At 38.2% G+C, this 19,035-nt stretch overlaps 1 protein-coding gene across 13 annotated transcripts in view; it reads left to right on the top strand.

Moving 5' to 3' along the window:
• Window positions 1-18,670, top strand: part of NEXN (nexilin F-actin binding protein) — a 43,118-nt gene extending 24,448 nt beyond the window's left edge. For 10 of the 13 annotated variants that reach the window (XM_034778273.1, XM_034778280.1, XM_034778278.1 and 7 more), the window contains 6 exons: window positions 3,208-3,396; window positions 8,916-9,113; window positions 13,110-13,331; window positions 16,284-16,469; window positions 17,962-18,322; window positions 18,431-18,670. In XM_034778273.1, the coding sequence (XP_034634164.1) occupies window positions 3,208-3,396; window positions 8,916-9,113; window positions 13,110-13,331; window positions 16,284-16,469; window positions 17,962-18,322; window positions 18,431-18,444 (1,170 nt within the window). In that variant the 3' untranslated portion in view covers window positions 18,445-18,670. Of the gene's footprint in view, window positions 1-3,207; window positions 3,397-8,915; window positions 9,114-13,109; window positions 13,332-16,283; window positions 16,470-17,961; window positions 18,334-18,430 lie in introns of those variants that run through there. The other 3 variants (XM_034778283.1, XM_034778277.1, XM_034778279.1) reach the window with 2 other exon arrangements.
• The last annotated feature ends 365 nt before the right edge of the window (window positions 18,671-19,035 follow it).

Below are 19,035 nucleotides of genomic sequence, written 5' to 3'. Positions count from 1 at the left end.
TCTAGGTCAGTAGCTTTCAAACTTCTTTTCTGGTGACCCGGTTGAAGGAAGTTGTTGATGCCCGTGACCAAACGGATGGGGTGTGGGAGGGGGCTCAGGGCTGGGGCAGAGGGTTGGGATGCGGGGATGAAGGCTGTGGAGTGGAGCCAGGAATGAGGGATTCAGGGTGTGGGAGGGGCTCAGGGCTGGCGCAGAGGTGCGTGCTTACATCCTGTGGCTCCTGGTCAGCAGCGCAGCCGGGGTGCAGAGGCAGGCTTCCCGCCTATCCTGGCACTGCGAACTGTGTTGTGCCCTGGAAGCGTCCAGAAGGTCCGGCTCCTAGGTGGAGGCACACAAGCAGCTCTGTGTGGCTCTCGCCCACAGGCACCTTCCCCCCCAGCTCCCATTGGCTGGGAACTGGCCAATGGGAGTACAGAGCCAGTGCTCGGTGCGAGGGCAGCGCACAGAACCTCCATGGCCCCCTGCCTACGAGCCGGACCTGCTGGCCACTTCTGGGGTGCAGTGCGGTGTCAGAACAGGTAGGGACTACTAGTTTTTACTGGCCGGCTGCCAGGGTTCCTGGGTGCTGAGCAAAGCGACCCAGTGCCTTGCATTCTGTGACCCAGTACTGGGTTGCGACCCGAACTTTGAAAATCACTGTTCTAGATAGTGATTCATTTGAGTCTCGGCATAGTCATTTAAACAAGCCACTGGCATGAGTGAAGCTTCCTTTTCTTAAAAGCATGCCATCAGTCATATTCATTCTTACAAAATGTAGCTGCATCATAGATACTCCAGTTCCATGTGTCAGTATGTTTTAATCTTTTACTGAAGCAATTGTATAAAAGTATGAACAGATTTTAGTCTGTTCTTAAATTGACTCCAGTTCTTAGTTTTAAATTAATTAAATATTGATTGAACTTAAACTACTCCAGATGAATTTACCACATTCGTGGGTATAAGCATCCTTCTAGTGGTTTTCAGTCACAAGGCTAAACATTATTTAACAAACTCGGAGTTATCTATGTTTTGTCTAACTTCAGTGATACTTTGAGCATTGAAATAACCAATATTTTCACACATGAAAGCATTCCATGGCAACTGTCTGGAGCTATTTCTTATTCATCTCTTTTGTTTATCTACCATGTTTATATTCATCACTGAGGATTTCTCTCTGGAGTAGGAGAGAGAGGAGGAGGATAAGGTTGGATCACTCCTTTTCTTTATAGGGGGTTTAAATACTACACTCTAGATTAAGCCTTGGAGAGATTTAGCCTAATATATTGTCAGGAATAGAAAAAAAAAAAAACAATCCTGTTCTCTCTCCCCTCAGCTCCCGCCCGATACGTCTCCATAATGTAGCCTTTGCCCTAAAGATTTTTGTAAGCTAGGTTTATCTAAGATTCAGTAGACCTCTGTATAAATTAGGTACTCTGGTCTATAGCAATAACAATTGTTTAGTTAGAGTATTCGCATCAGGTACATTGGATAGTTTAGCTACATTTTCTTAATAATTTGCAACAAAATGAGACCACCTTTAGAAAATTCTATATTTAAACATAGATTTTACTTCTGTGCACTCAGATGACTATTTATGCCATTGTTCTCCCACATAGAAGGTATGCACCAGTATTTGCACTTGTGAATGGGGTTTTTATTTCAGGGCACCATGCAAGATTTTATTTCTAGGAATTTAATAAACCACACACTTTTGATAACTAAAAACAGTTTGATTCTACTAGACTGTTCCTGGGCAGATTGTAACCATCTTGCACTTGATGTGGTGTTTTTATAGTAACATTTTTTAAAGATCCTAATTCAGCACAAAATTGTGGAAACACAGATGCTCAAAAATTGAAACCCTGAAAGTTTCCAAAACAAAATTGTTGGAGCCCAGCATCAGAATGCATCCGAACTTTTGAGCGTGAGGATGGGGTCAAAATCCATATCTGATCTTGAATCCAAATTCTGTAGCTTAGGCCCAGTTCTGTTTTCCAGGTGCTTAACCTTTCCTCTTACTAGCAACCCTGAACACCAGAGCGCTCTATACTGTATTCTTCGTTTAGAAAGCCACAGTGCTCATCCTAAACAATACTTTTTTCCACCTCTTCACCCACATTCTGAAATACATAGTTTTAGTATAAAAGTGATATTTGCAAATTATTTTTTTAAAGCTCTTATTGTGTTTCCCCTTCTACACACCCAACTTTAGTTGGTTATAAATTACCATTTTCCTCCCAATCACTTGCCTTTGTTGGTTGTACCTTTGCAGAGTTTTCTAAAGGGAATAATTAAATTATTTCCTTCCATTTTCCCCCTTTCCATAGATATTCAGTAATTTAATCATTCTGAAAAGCTGGTATCATATAATTTTCTCAACTCTGTGAGCAATAGCTCAATGCCATGATGCTTAGAATATGCAGAAAACTCCAACAGCGATGCCATCATAGCTCATGGATTCATTCTCGCCATAGACATACAGCAGTTGAAGGAATATTCATTCTTAGTTGCTTGCTTTCATTCTTAGTTGGAGTTTGCAAGTCCCAGCCTTCTCCTTGCAGACCGTGTCTAATGGAGAAGGGCAACAGTGAAGATATCGAAGCACCTCATTTCCATTCATCAGTGATGTTTCATTTTCTGAAGGAGGAACAGAAGCACCATTGTCAACTTGGGTCAAAAATAAAATGCTAATATATTGTAGTAGTTTATTTATAAAAATTTACAATCCGCTACTATATTATTTTGTAACAAATCAGGACTGAGGGAAAGCACTTCACATGCAAATAAAGAGACTACAGTCCAATGCATTTACATACATTTTCTACTACAAATGAAAGGTCTATTAGGTTCCTTTCCAGATATGTGAAATTAACAGCATAATTCAAGATTCAGAGAGATTTTGAGGATTGTTACCCCCTTTGAGGCCTGTTTAGGTGTGTCAAAATGATCCAGCCCTTAAGAGTATACATCAAAGATGACTTTGGCTATTTAGTTCACCCCCTGCTTGTGTAATATTGTTCTTGATTTATAAGCGTGTAGCGTTAAACTATTCCTCAGAGAGAATTCGAAAAGTTATCCAGATGGTGCCTAAGTATCTAAAACTTTAAAGTATTCGGTGTGTGGGCATTGAGATAGACTGCAGTTTTTACATTTCTTAGAGGGAGCTTTTCTTACTTCTCACGGGCCCAAAAAGAGTAAAAACATTTTTAATTTTTTTTTTTTTAAAAGGCAAACGAAGAGGAAGAAGATAATGAAAATGAAAATTCTATTAAAGAATTCCGTCCTGGTAAACTCAAACTCAGCTTTGAGGAGTTGGAAAGACAGAGGAGAGAGGAAGAAAAGAGGAAAGCAGAAGAAGAAGCCAGAAGACGCATAGAAGAGGAGAAAAGGGCATTTGCTGAAGCAAGGAAGAGTATGGTAAGATATTTTGCTTAGCATTTAAGAGATTTTTCAGATCTGAATTCTGCCAATAGGGTGTACTTCTGGATATGGCATTAGATCATATCTGCCAATTCAGTAGCATACATTTCAGCTACTTCATTAACCCAACAAGTTATCAGAGAATGGATCCAGCGCTGTATTATTGCCTAGGCTGGCAAATTTGCAGGGGCGGAAGCTCCCCTCCATGCCCCACCCCCCTGCTCCAGCTCACCTCCTCCTCCTCTGCAAGCGCACCGCCGCGTCCTGTTTCTCTCCCCTCCCAGCGCTTGCGCCGCGAAACTGTTTCGTGGGGAAGGGAGGGAGGGGGGAGGAGGGGGAATGCCATGCGCTGGGGGAAGAGGCGGGGCCGGAGGTGGGGATTTGGGGAAGGGATCCAATAGGGGAAGGGAGGGGGCAGAGTTGGGGCGGGGACTTTGGGGAGGGGGTTGGAATGGGGGTTGGAAAAGGGCGGAATTGGGGCAGGGCCAGGGCAGCAATTATTTCCTGGCCTAGGGGCGGCAAAATTATTAATCCGCCACTGAATGTACCAGCTGGGTAGTTAAACTCAAGTTAGTAGCTTGCCCTAGGAAACATTCCTAATCATTTAAAATTACATCAAAAGTTAATGCTTGTAACCAGTATTACACTGTATTTGAAAACTTAAAAGAAAACCAAAGAATCAACATAATGAAAAATTATTTCTTTTCCTGGGGAATTTCTCTCCTACATGCTGCCATCTTCAAGACCACACACCAGTCACGATCCACCAACATGATAACAAATATGCTCCCTTGAAATCCACCAATGTCTCTCTCTAACTAGGAAAATTAACCAAGTTCTGCCCTCATTTATATCTATGGCACCTCTATGAACAACTCGGGACAGAACTTGGCTTGCATAATCTTTTTAGTATGATGATTCACAAGCCAGGAACCAACACAAAAAACAAAATAGGTTGAGATTGTGATGCTGCAAGTTAGTCTAATTTAAAAAGGGAGGAGAAAAATGAGCCAACTTGATTTGGATAATATTGAGCAATCATAGATCCCCATGATATATATATATATATATATATATATATATATATATATATTTTAAGAAATTACTCTAATGTAGAATAACACTCAAATGTCAAGCGTATTTAGTTTTTATCCAGGAAATTTTGTTCATGCTGCCCCTCTGTGGAGGGCAGTACAGGAGGCTTAGTTCCAATTAAGTCAAAGCAAAATTGTGTGGGTTTTTTTTTTTTTAAACTAGACAATATTGGACTTTTATGCAAATAAAAATATCCAGAGAGTTATTGTAAACGATTACAAAAATTGTAACCCCGAGCTTCAGAAGGGATATAAGCTTTCGTACTTCTTGACATAAGCAACCTCTGACTGAGATTAGAAACAAAGTTCTATGTGAGCAGCATATTCTATAATATGCTTCATGTGGAGCATCTTACACCTTCTTCTGAAGCAGTTGCTGTTGGGCCATTGTGGGGAACAAGATACTGGAAGAGATGTAACACTGGTCTGGTCCAGCATGGGAATTTCATGTTCTCAGATACAGGCTTAATGAGAAACACTTGTTGGACACAAACAATGCAAATTGTTTCATTCAAAATTCAAAGCAACATCTCAGTGAATTACGCCATGCCCATTAGCATTAACAGCTTTGGCAAGAACAATGTTTTGTTAGCAATTGTAGTATTAACACTTCTCCTAGCATAAACAGGGATGAAAACTGTGTGATAGACCAGGGCCCTACATCATCATAAGACAACCAGAGGAAATGTTAAGAAAATCCTAGTTTAGAAACTGTATGTGGTACTACTGCTTCAGCAGTAGTGTAGACAGGACCTGTAATCTGTCCACAGCTCTAGGAAGGGACAAAAATGAGAAGTTAAACCAGCAGATACAATAGATGAACTATGAATAGGGCTACAAAATGCTGTCATGATTTTTAAGAAGTCAGGAGGTGGTGAAAAGGGCGGTTGCAGCCACTGCTTTGTAAAATTTCTTCTCTATTGTAATAGAAGCTAGAACAGAGCGTGTTGCTTTTGCAAAGAAAACATGGTGTCCACCTACACTTCCTGCTCTTTTACTAGCTCCAGCAATAGCAATGAGGTCATCAAAACTTCCTTCCCCTGGGGCAAGCAGGTGTCACTATTACAGTAGTATCAATACTACATGTTTGGCAGTAGGAGGAAGGATCTGAAAATTGCTATCTCCCTCTCTCGCAGCCCCTCTCCCCCAAATATTTTTCTGATAGTTTAAAATTACCTTGGAAACTAGATGTACCTTAAGGATTTTTTTTCATTATGAGTATGAACAATTACAAAATAACAAAACCTCCTCACCTTTAGTAAATTAAGTTAATTCCATAAGATATAACATAGATGACATGTCTGCATAGCAATAAGCAAAGACATGTAAGATGTTTAGGATCCTAAATTAACAGAATACATAAAGTCAAAGTTCCTAAAAATTATCTTACCAGAGAGTTTGAAAGTTTTTTCCTCTCATCTTCCTGGCCTGAATTCAAGATTCTCCAGGAAGAGGAGATGACATTAAAAAAACCTAAAGCAGCAGGGCAGGAGGGAAATTGACTTCTTATAGTGTTTTTATATATTTGTGTAGTCATCAACTCTTTAGGAGAAACAAACTACAATGTAGGTCTTGATAGGTTAATCTGTCTTTTCCTAATATGTTTCATACGTTCTCCTGCAGATCTTGTTCCACATTCTTCCCTAGCAGCTGGCTCCCATTCCTTTGCTCAGATGGAATTTCTCCTTCACCTCATATTACTGAAGCATTATTTTAGTGTAAAAAAAAAAGGGGGGGCGCATTTTAAAGCTTTTGTCATCATCAAGTTAGTCACCTTCAGCCTGGAACATTCATCTTGGATCACTATCATTTTCTTTCAATTACATTAGACTAGTAGAGGGATGCTCTATACAGAGATATCAAAACACATTCTCCCTCACATATCAATCACATTACAGGCCCAGTGAAATTTACCTCCACCATACTGCATAGTATGGAGATTACAGAATATAAATATTCCCCAGTTCTGTATTTACAGAAGAGGCAAGGATGGCATGGGCTCATGTAGCCATACAAACAGGACAGCTGGTAAGCTAAACACATTGGGGTAAAGTCATACCTAGTGCAATTCCACTTTTCATGTGGCTTTTACTAGGGATACAGTTGGCCCATTGTCTTCTCATGGGTCTATGCGTCTCCATTAAATTGGCAATCAGGGTGCTTCTTCAGAGCTGCAGTTAGCACGCTTCTCACTTCTACACATGCACAGTCCATTGATTGATTTCTCATCCTTGCAGCTTCTGTTCACTTAGCTTCACAACTTCAGAAAGACTTGGGGAAGAGATGAACTAATGCATTGCCAGCAAAAGGCTCCCACCTTTCTGCTCTGGTTTAGATGTGGTTACCTTCTTTCAACCTGTAGATGTGCCATACAGTAATGTTTCATATTCATTATTAAGTGAACTGATAGATACTTTTTGAGATTGTTTGTTTATGGCTTGGTCTTTGCCTCCACCTTGTGCTCATGCAATTCATCTCAACTGACATAAGCTTGCCCTATGCAAGAGAATTGAAGAGCCGGGAGTGGGAGGAGCAGCTGAGCTGCTCATAGGGCAGTATCGAAGGATGTCTAACAGCCAGCAATAGCAGATAGGGGAGGGGTAAAATGAGGAAGTAGGGAAAAAGTATTGCAACAAGAGAAAACAGGTATGATTCCTGCAACAGTTAAAAGTACCATATGAAAACAGGCATGGCTAGAAAGATGACCTAACAAAATAAGCAAAAAATGCACGGATCCATTTTTTAGTTTATGATGAGGCTGAAAGGTTTGTTTTATAAAACAAAGATTTATGTTTCTGCTTGCTTTTAAACTTTTGATTTTGGTGGAGCTGGGTCTAAGACATTATTTGTGAGCTTACACACCTTAAGAAAAGAAAGGTATTGGAATCTTTAACGAAGTCACACAACCTTACACTGGTGTCCATTAGGCTTTGGAAGCAAGTAGTGTTAAAAGCCACACAAGTGTTGAGCTTTGTCTCTTTCGATGTCAGCTCTAATCCCACTAATTTTCTAATCACAAGTCTTCCAAGATAGACACAATTTTAATTTCTAGTGTCAAAATATCAAGCAAATTTTCTTTTTGGACAGAAACCTTAACCTTTCATGCCATCCTAACATAAAAAAAGCTTTTAGGTAATTTTTTTCCCCTATGCATGTCACTAAGAAATTTGGAAGGGGTGAGGAAAGGAGCAAGAGGGGAAGGGAGAAAAGAAAGGATGAAGAGGAGAATTATAAAAGACCACCTGCACTGTTCAAGGTTACATGGGACACCCTACCATAGTGTATGACCATCTTTATAAAATTGTCTAAATTGTGTCACACCTCAAAACAGCTTATGAAACTGAATTAAATGTTTTATTATTCTTTCAGATTTCTGAAGTGTAAACTTTAGTTACTCAGATCACAGAATAGGTGCCTATCTCAAATTAAACACAAAAAATAAGCAAAGGACTGCCCATAAAACTCTGTCCACCTCATCTCACTCCCTCCTTAAAAAAAACTTTGCTGCATGCCTGAAAGTATCAGAGGGAATATTTAAGAACATAACACACAAACTGCCATACTGGGTCAGACCAAAGGTCTGTCTAGCCCAGTATCTGGTCTTCTGACAGTAGCCAATGCCAGGTGCCCCAGAGGGAATGAACAGAACAGGTAATCATCAAGTGATCCAGTCCCTGTCACCCTTCCCAACTTCTGGCTGTACACAGAAGTGTTCTGAAAATGTGGAAAGCACTGGATTTAAAGTAAAAGTATAATTCAGTTTATATGCAAAAAACCCCACCAACTGTTGTTTAAGAACATGTTCTTCATTCTTTGTATGTTGTTTGTGTACATACCGGTATGTTAACATAGATTAAAGAAAACTGAATACAAATACACAAAATTTGCTTAGAAATGGAGAATAAATATGGTTTGTATAGCATTGTTTATCTAAGAATGTAACTTTACATGATTTTCACCGTACTGTGATAATTATGTATGATTTATTCACCCTATTTTAACAACTGGGAAAATGAATTAGATGTTAAGCAATTTGCCTGACCAGTTAGAACTGAAGCTTTCCTGGCTCCCATTCCTTTGCTCAGATGGAATCTCTCCTACACCCCATATTATTGAAGCATTATATTAGTGAAAAAAGCTTTATTTTAAAGCTTAGGATACACTTGTTTTGCTTCAATAAGCTCAAAATTTTACTTCTGTGTTACATTGATTAAAAGTAAGTGGGAAAGATAGCATACTAATGCAAAACGCAAATGAATCAATGTTGTCTAGTCTTCGACATTAAAGCATGTGTCATCTTATTTCAATGTGAATTAGAGGTAGCAAAAGGTCCAATTATCACATCCTCAAATTGTGTATTCTAAATTTAGCACAAGTACACAAATTGTATCAAAAGTGGCAACAGATAATTATTTTCAATAGGTACTGGACGATGAGACCCCAGAGATGTTTAAAACAGTTTCTCAAGAATCTCTTACACCAGGTAAACTGGAAATTAATTTTGAGGAGTTACTGAGACAAAAAATGGAAGAAGAAAAGAGACGCACAGAAGAAGAGCGCAGGCAAAAGTTGGAAATGGAGAAGCAAGAATTTGAGCAGCTCAGACAAGAAATGGGAGAGGTTTGTATTCTCAAAAATAATTGAATGAAACGTCATACAGGATTACCTCCCTGATAGCAAATAATGAATGGATCATTGCTTAAAATTCTAAAATTTGAAGATTTTAGGTATAGTCTCGTTGGTACTTTTTTTATATCTATGTGTTGCCTAGAAAGAAGGGAATGGAAAAAGGAAAACAAATCTAACACTTTAAAAAAAAATTGTTTTCCATTTGAAAACTTTTGTTCCCTTTTTAATTGCTTTGAATACAGATTAATACACTTTGCCCTCCCCAACTGAGAACTCCAGCACCTTTTAGACTTGTAAAGCGGTCTACTTTCACAGTAACTTCTGCAGGTTTCGCTATATCCTCTGCTGAAAAGCTGTTATGTAACTTCTTACAGCAATACTTGGAGAATCATATCTATAATCCTCCTATAGCTAATGTACAAAAAGATCCTCTTTCTAGTGTTCAGCTTACGATTTTGCCCTGATGAACTTTGCCCTATTTGGTGTTTTTTCTTAAAGCTCCAGATCCTTGAGTGATGCGATTACATAAAAAATCTGTTTTAATTTAAGAAGTTTCTAGGCCTTGTGCTTGCAGAGAATAAATTGCAAATGCTAAGAAACTAGAAGGTAAATTAAAATAACCCACAAATTATTTTTTGAAATCTCAATTATAAAATTAATCAAATGATTTTTGAATGCTTGGGGAGAGCAATAATTTGAGTTGAAAAAACTGTCAAAACCTTCCAAAGTTAGCAAACAAGGAATAGGCAGCTCATGCCTGGAGGATCCAAGGTGAGTAATAAGGGCTTTAGGATTTGAGATTTCCAAACACGTTCGGGATTGCATCTTAAACTAATTAGAGTGTACTATCAACACTGAAATGAGAGAGAAGAGGTAACTAGAAAAAACGTAAAGTGAGGGCAATGATTTAGTTCCAATCCAAAATTGTTATGTTGTTGCTTATGGTTTTTTTCTATTTAAAATATCCTTCCAACATTTTTAAAGCAGTAAGAATATCCACAGTTTGCCTTTTACTATTAAGTTGTATGCAGTTTAAATATATGTAGTGCAACTTACCTGCACTGTGCTATCATGATTTTCTAAGAAATAGTTAAAGCATTACTTAAATTTTTTCTTTTTCAAAAGCAGCTTTTTTATTTTTGGAGAGTAGGTTTTGTTATGGCATATTGCATTCGGTCAGCATTGATCCTGCTAAGAATAAATTAGACTGTTGGTGAAGAATAGCATAGGGTATTGGGCAGCATGATACATAGGAGTCTTACTCTGTCTAGGTGGTCACCAGTTACAAGGTCACTAATTATTAAAAGTTGTTACTAGGATTGTCATTTAATCACATTTAACTCACGCGATTACTTTTTTTGAGTTAATCACGATTTTAAAAATTCATCATGATTAATTGCAGTTTTAATTGCACTGTTAAACAGTAAAAAGAAGAACGGGAGTACTTGTGGCACCTTAGAGACTAACAAATTTATTAGAGCATAAGCTTTCGTGGACTACAGCCCACTTCTTCGGATGCATATAGAATGGAACATATAATGAGGAGATATATATACACACATACAGAGAGCATAAACAGGTGGGAGTTGTCTTACCAACTCTGAGAGGCCAATTAATTAAGAGAAAAAAAACTTTTGAAGTGAACTTTTTTTTCTCTTAATTAATTGGCCTCTCAGAGTTGGTAAGACAACTCCCACCTGTTTATGCTCTCTGTATGTGTGTATATATATCTCCTCATTATATGTTCCATTCTATATGCATCCGAAGAAGTGGGCTGTAGTCCACGAAAGCTTATGCTCTAATAAATTTGTTAGTCTCTAAGGTGCCACAAGTACTCCCGTTCTTCTTTTTGCGGATACAGACTAACACGGCTGTTTCTCTGAAACTTGTTAAACAGTAGAATACCAATTGAAATTTATTAAACATTTTGGATGTTTTTCTACATTTTCATATATATTGTATTCTGTGTTGTAATTGAAATCAAAGTGTATATTTTTATAATATTTACACTGTAAAAATTATAAAATAAATAGTATTTTCAATTCACCTCATACAAGTACTGTAGTGCAATCTCTGTCGTGAAAATGCAACTTACAAATGTAGATTTTTTTTTGTTACGTAACTGCACTCAAAAACAAAACAATGTAAAACTTCAGAGCCTACAAGTCCACTTAGTCCTACTTCTTGTCACCTGAAAGTGAGATCAGGTATTTGCATGGCACTGTTGTAGCTGGCATTGCAAGATATTTATGTGCCAGATATGCTAAACATTCGTATGCCCCTTCATGCTTCAGCCACTATTCGAGAGGACATGCTTTCATGCTGATGATGTTCATTTAAGAAAAAATACAGTGAGTTAATTACATTTGTGACTGAACTGTTTGGGGGAGAATTGTATGTCCCTTGCTCTTGTTTTACCCACATTCTGCCATATATTTCATGTTATAGCAGTCTCCGATGATGACCCAGCATATGTTCATTTTAAGAACGATTTCACTGCAGATTTGACAAAACACAAAGAAGGTACCAATGTGAGATTTGTAAAGATAGCTGCCGCACTCAACCCAAAGTTTAAGAATCTGAAGTACCTTCCAAAACCCGAGAGGGACGAGGTGTGGAGTATGCTTTCAGAAGTCTTAAAAGAGCAAGATTCCAATGCGGAAACTACAGAACCCAAACCACCAAAAAAGAAAATCAGCCTTCTGCTGGTGACATCCGACTCAGATGATGAAAATGAACATGCATCGCTCAGTACTGCTTTGGATTGTTGTCGAACAGAACCTGTCATCAGCATGGACACAAGTCCCCTGGAATGGTGGTTGAAGCATGGACGTATGAATCTTTAGCGCATCTAGCACCTAAATATCTTGTGATGCTGGCTATAACACTGCCATCAGAACCCCTGTTCTCACTTTCAGGTGACATTGTAAACAAGAAGTGGGCAGCATTATCTCCTGCAAATGTAAACAAATTTGTTTGTCTGAGCGATTGGCTGAACACGTAGGATCGAGTGGACTTGTAGACTTGAAAATTTTACATTGTTTTATTTCTGAATGCAGTTTTTTTGTACATAATTCTATATTTGTAAGTTCAACTTCCATGATCAAGAGAGTGCATTTCAGTACTTGTATTAGCTGAATTGAAAAATACTATTTTTTATTTTTTTACAGTGCAAATACTTGTAATGAAAAATATAAAGTGAGCACTGTACACTTTGTATTCTGTGTTGTAATTGAAATTATTTGAAAATGTAGAAAACATCCAAATTTAAATAAAAAGTATTCTATTAACAGTGCAATTAATTGATTACTTTTTTAAATTGCTTGATTAATCGTGATTAATTTTTTTAATCGCTTGACAGCTCTAGTTGTTACCCATGGTGACAGTTCATTGACCTGAGTGAAATAAGTTGGTGGTCTGTCATTCCCAGTGGGCAAGGGTCTATTCCAAAAAAAATACTAGATGCCAGTCTCACCAGAAACACAAGACATGGAGACTGAATTATGCTTTTGCTCTTAGAAGAGTGAAGTACACTAGCAGTGTAGTATGAAGCATCTTGCAGTGCCACTGCTGTTTTGTAACAGAAGACTGTCTCCAGGACTATCTAGTGCTTATGCAATGCTGTATCAATAAAGCACCCTCCACATGGACTGACTTCACAGAACAGTAACTTGAGGGGACTGTATGAAGAGGCAAGAGCCTTTTCAAACTAATAAAATTGGTTTAGAAGCAAATATAATTGGAGTATTTTTACTTTTTTTTTTTCCTCCTATAATGTGTACCAGTCTTGTATGCCTGGCACTTTAAAAGAAATGAAAAATGAAGGTCTCTGCACTGGGGAACTAGATCTACCACCATCTTCTGATACCTTGGTTTCATTAGATTTAGGGAAATGTAGCTAGTTACACTTGGCAGTTTTTGCACAAAAACAGTTTTCAAAATCAGGCACACTTATACTGGTTTTGTTATGTTGTAATCTCTTAACAGGAGGAGGAAGAGGCTGAAACCTTTGAATTAAGTAGGGAATATGAAGAACTAATAAAGTTAAAAAGAAGTGGTTCTATTCAGGCAAAGAACTTAAAAAGCAAGTTTGAAAAAATTGGAAAATTGTCTGAAGAAGAAATACAGAAAAAAATTGAAGAGGAGCGAGCTAGAAGAAGAGCAGTGGACCAGGAAATAAAAGAGAGGGAAACAGAGAAATTTCATGAGGCAAGTTATTTTCAGTGTCAACAATTGTTGCTGCCCTTCCAGCAGAGTTCCCTCCATCTCCATAGTAATCCCCCCTACTCCCTGTTATGGGCATCTGAGGAGGTCCCTCCTGGCCAAACCTTAGGGAACCAGCAGCCTCGATCTTCCCACCAACCTATTTTCTCTATATTTGCAAAGGTTTTAGTATGCATTTGCTCTTGCCCCACACCATCTCTCACCATCCACTTATACTTCTCAATCTGCAAACCTGACATTTGTCTGGCAAATGATGTGAAACATCCATGTGTTTAAACATTGTGACAGATTTTAATCACTTCTCTCTATAAAACCTGCTTAAGATGTTTCCTTATTGTTTTTATTAAATCAGGTTTTTAATGTTAGGGCTTAGGAGGAGGTCCCTGCTCAGGGACTTATGGGTTCAAGGAGTGGGGCCCTGCCTGGGTTTCTCCAGGTTCCCATTTGAGGAGTAAAGAGAGGGAGCCCTGTTGCCCAGGAGCAATCTTTTCCTTGAGGGGAGGTCATAGGAAGGCTAGGCAGCTACTTTTTCACAAGGGGGAAGGAGGAGGAGGAATTAGCTCTTTCCAGCTTGACACTTCCAACAATCCAGGATCTGCTCCTCGTCCTATTCTCCCTTCCCCTTCTGTGAATAAGGTAGTGGCCCAACTTCCTGAACTCTTTCTCTGCTAGGAAAAACAAACTTGGGCACCTGAGCTCTCTCCCTGATATACATTCCCATCCCCTCTGAGGAGCAGTACGGGGATAGGAGGGGTAAAGAAGAACATGGCCCCAAAGCTTTCTGGAGGGTCCCTTCTCTTCCCCTCCCCCCCTTAGCAGCCACTGTGAAATGTTGCTTGAGAATGTAGTGAAGTCAGGTCTGAGTCTCACCTTCAGCCGCTCAACCCAATCTCCAGTACGGCCTTTTTCACACACCCCAAATTCCTTTGAGTGCCTTTATGTCCCCCATACTTACCTTGATTAAATAATTGACCCCAATTCATTTAACATAATGGGTACTGGAACTAGGCCCCAAGCTGTGCAGTTCTGGAAGTGCTGCAAAGTTGTGGCATAAAAACACCTCAGCAGACTGGCTTTGGACAGTCCATATTACAGTTTGAGACTATTAAAATTAAAATGTCTTTTTAAATAAATCTCAAGAAATTATTCTAGATTGTTTTCCTTCTCACCCCATTCTATTTTGCCTTATCCCTTCTCGTTTTATTTTCCTTTCCCTTCTGTCTTTTCTTTTTAACCCTTGCTAAACAAGCCAATTTCCAGGTAAATAAGAAAAAACAATCCCCGAAGTTAAGAGGAGCTGACACCTGGCAGATGTATTTTTTTTTTTTTTATAGTAGTCCTCCCCCCGCACATCCCGGAAATCCTCTTTACTATCATGTCCTGTCTTCCTCATCAGTTCCCGACTGCTTCCTGTTTGGGAAGAGGTGGCAGCAGGGGAAAGTCATATTGGAGAGGAGGCTAGGAATGAATTGACAGTGTTCAAAGTGACTTCTGGGAAGGCTACAGGTTAAAAAAATAAGAGCTAACAAGTTTTCAGTGTGAAGGGAGAGGTTTAGAAAAAGGAAACACTGAATTATGGCACCTAAGTAGTGAAGGGACAGTTGTGTTCTTTGTGTTAGTGGTACAGTACAGTACAGTTTAACCTATTTTTGCTTCTCTTTTCCTTAAAGGCTTCTTGCAGAAGGGAGATTTTTTTCCCCCATTTTGGGGAAGGGACTGCTGTAACAAATCTCTTAAGAGGAAAAAGAAAATCCCCACCAGTTTTCTAAAACAAGCAGGGTGGGCTTTTATTTTTTAAATAGAAAAAGTTAGATGGTCAAAAGAAGCACAGGGAGCTTGGGAATAGTCAAGAAGGGTTTGGAGAGGCTCCACCCAGAAAGAGGAAGGGCCACACCCAGCAAAAGTGCCCCCCCCCTTACCAAGAAATGACAAGTGCTTAAAGAGGAGTTGTAACCCGTTTTTCTATTTTATCTATTATTTTCTTACGCGGCTCAAAGAAATTGTAGTGCACCACAGATCGATATGTAGAGGCAGGATAGTAGGCTGATGTATAGGATTTTACTAGTATACCACAATCCTGAACAACACACTGATTATTGAGGGAAACAGCAGAGCAACTGGTTTATGATGTTATCACTTAGCTCATTTATGCAAAGCTTTTTGGGAGGAGGGTAGCTACAATGTTCTTCTAGTTTGTCATCTTCTTTCTAGGGCTCCCTTCCAGAAAATTTGACTTACCCACACAAAAGCTAGAGTAATGATTAAATATTTATATGGGGCATAGTGCCCCATATAACCTTGTGCTAGGTACTGTACAAGGTATCTTGAAACTGACACTTGTAGGAATACCCACCCACCCAGCTACTATCTAGAAATAGTTCTCAAGGTGAAATCCTGTGGAGATAAGGCAGAGGTAGGTTGTTGTTTGACATAGCTAGTTGAGGTAAATCCCAGATGTTTGTAGGATTGTATACAGGTAAGAACTAGTGCCCTATGTCCACTAGAAGTTTCCAGTAAAATAATTAACTCAGGATAGGTATCGCACCGTAAAGACTTTTTAAAATTTTTTTTGCAGTGAAGACAACCTAGTATTTAAGTGTGTTTATAGTAGGGAGCCTGGGTTTTTAATTAATTTAGCATGTTTTAAAGCATTATTGCTTCAACTAAAGGTTCATAATGGTAAAGCTACCTTGTGAATATCTCACCCCTAAATCCCAGTCTAGACCAGCCTTCAGATGCTGTTGTGCTTGTGGGGTTTTAACTGCTACAGCATTCTGGCTGGGTCATGCTACCCCCAGAAACAAGCATAATATGAACCCTTCAACTAAGCTAGCCTTTTTACTGTTTACTTTTAATCATAATACTGACAAGATTGTACCAATAAAGTGCTGAACTTTATTACTTTACTGAATTTTTGTTATTCTTTAAACTGAAAAGGATGATGAAGTAGATGTGAAGCCTGCCAAGAAATCTGAGGCTCCATTTACTCATAAAGTAAACATGAAGGCTAGATTTGAGCAAATGGCAAAGGCAAGGGAAGAAGAGGAACAAAGAAGAATTGAGGAACAAAAATTACTACGTATGCAGTTTGAACAGAAGGAAATTGATGCTGCACTACAGAAGGTATGGAGGATTAAAAATGCCCTCTCCAGAAATGTTCAAGAGCCAAGAATTTTCTATTAATTTAATATTAATGAAATGCATGTTTTAAGAGCTGGTTTGTTTCCAGTTAGTAGCAACATTACTAGAATCACAATAGTCTTGATACTGCAAAAAACAGTTGAAATGAAATATCCAGTAAAATTGCTTTTGGAATTTACTGATAATTCCTGTTTGAAGGAATTAATAGCAGTTAACTCAAAACAAATTAACTTGATAAAAAAATTAAACACGGTTAGTCTGTTTTAATTGCACTGTTAAATAATAGGATACCAATTTACATTATAAATATTTTGGATGTTTTTCTACATTTTCAAATATATTTATTTCAATTACAACACAATACAAATATTTGCACAGTAAAAAAGAAAATAGTATTTTTCAATTAACCTCATACAAGTACTGTAGTGCAATCTCTATCATGGAAGTGCAACTTACAAATACAGAATTTTTTTTAATACATAGCTGCACTCAGTCCTACTTGTTCAGCCAATCGCTAAGACAAACAAGTTTGTTTACATTTACGGGAGATAATGTTGCCCACTACTTATTTACGTCACTTGAATGTGAGAACAGGCATTCGGTATGGCACTGTTGTAGCTAGCGCTGCAAGGTATTTGTGCCAGAAATGCTAAACCAGGGGTTCTCAAACTGGGGGTCAGAACCCCTCAGGGGGTCAACAAGGTTATTACATGGGGGGGTCGCAAGCTGTCAGCCTCCACCCCAAACCTTGCTTTGCCTCCAGCATTTATAATGGTGTTAAATATTTAAGAAGTATTTTTAATGTATAAGAGGGGGTCACACTCAAGAGGCTTGCTGTGTCAAAGGGGTCATCAGTACAAAAGTCTGAGAACCACTGTGCTAAACTTTCAAGCCTCTTCATGCTTTAACTTGATTTTTTTTTTTTTACAGTCTAAGTATTTGTAATAAATATAAAGTGAGCACTGTCTACTTTGTATTGTGTTGTAATTGAAATCAATACAACGAAGAAAAACATCCAAAAATATTTATAATTTAAATTGGTATTCTGTTATTTAACAGTGCAATTAAAACTATGACTAACGGCAATTATTTTTTTTTTAATAGTTTAACACCTCTAATACATACATAATGCTGTAGAGAAAGTGGACGCGTTTTCCTTTAAACATTTGGCCAGTTCTCAAATAAGAAGGAAGCAACATACATTCTTATATTATTCCACCTCAGCACCCCACCACCTTAAGCTCTGTCTTCCCCAACTTTCCCATTATGCCTTTCTTGTTCAGTATCCAGATTGTGGTATTGATGCATAATCTGTTATTATCCAGTATGCTTGCTTTGGGAGAGTTGCCATCTCCTTTCCCTAATATTTTAGTTTTTTCTAACTTTCATATGGCCAAAGATTTATGAGGCATTGCAAACTGTTCATGTTATAACGGTGTTTGAAATTCTCTAAATCAATGTATTTTTAACACAGAAAAGGGAAGAGGAGGAGGAGGAAGAGGGAAGTATTATAAATGGTTCTACTTATGAAGATGAAGAGAACCAAGCTCGGTCAGGAGCTCCATGGTTCAAAAAACCCTTAAAGAATGTATCAGTTGTAGACAGCGAGCCAGTGAGATTTACTGTTAAAATTACGGGAGAGCCAAAACCTGAAGTCACATGGTGGTTTGAAGGGGAAATGTTGCAGGACTCTGAGGACTATCAGTACATTGAAAGAGGAGAAACTTACTGCCTTTACTTACCAGAAACTTTCCCAGAAGATGAAGGAGAATATATGTGTAAAGCGGTCAACAGCAGAGGCACAGCAGCTAGCACCTGTATTCTCACCATTGAAAGTAAGAGTTAATGTTTTCTCTTGTTTTGTTTGAGAGCCTAATTACTTTACACACCTTTCCTGTTACAAAGTCTATTCCATTTTTCTTGACTCTCCTTTTCTTTTCTAGCTGATGACTACTAATGCTCTACTTTTGCTGGAAACCTCCCCTCAACTTTCTTACTGCATCCATCTCTTTTTCTGTGGTGGGGCCAATAAAAGGAACTAGAAAGTGTCATTCCTGTATCAGATAGGGAGATCCTTTGTACTGCATGAGTGTTCAAGTTCTGTTACAATGTGAAATTTGGTATCAAAGGCACATTACACTAAAACAAGGACTGGTATGAAAAAGCCCAACTATAGAAAAAAATGAATTGTATTTGTGTTCCTACCTTTGAAGACCAATTATTCTGTAGTATAACAGTTAAATACAATCTGGAAGTTCAATAGGTAGAAATACATTCTGCATGAACACTAAGTTTGTAGCTGCTTTATTTTGTCTCAGACTTAACAGGCAAAAGAGAATGTTTCTGGAATAAAATAATGTACTATTTTTAAACAATAAAAGGTTATGTAATGGTTTAAGCTTTTTGTTTAATAAAACATTTTCCTTTCAATCAGCTTTAATACTTATATTCAACGTAGTAATGGGGTGTGTAATTAGCCTATAATCACTAATAGTGTGAATTCATCACTAAAGTTTTGATAACTATTAGACTACCAAGACTTGCATTT

Source organism: Trachemys scripta, chromosome 8 (assembly GCF_013100865.1).
Source record: "Trachemys scripta elegans isolate TJP31775 chromosome 8, CAS_Tse_1.0, whole genome shotgun sequence".
Taxonomy (NCBI): domain Eukaryota; kingdom Metazoa; phylum Chordata; order Testudines; family Emydidae; genus Trachemys; species Trachemys scripta.
The sequence above is the reverse complement of the archived record's forward strand: the minus strand, read 5'-3'. Positions and strand labels throughout refer to the sequence as shown.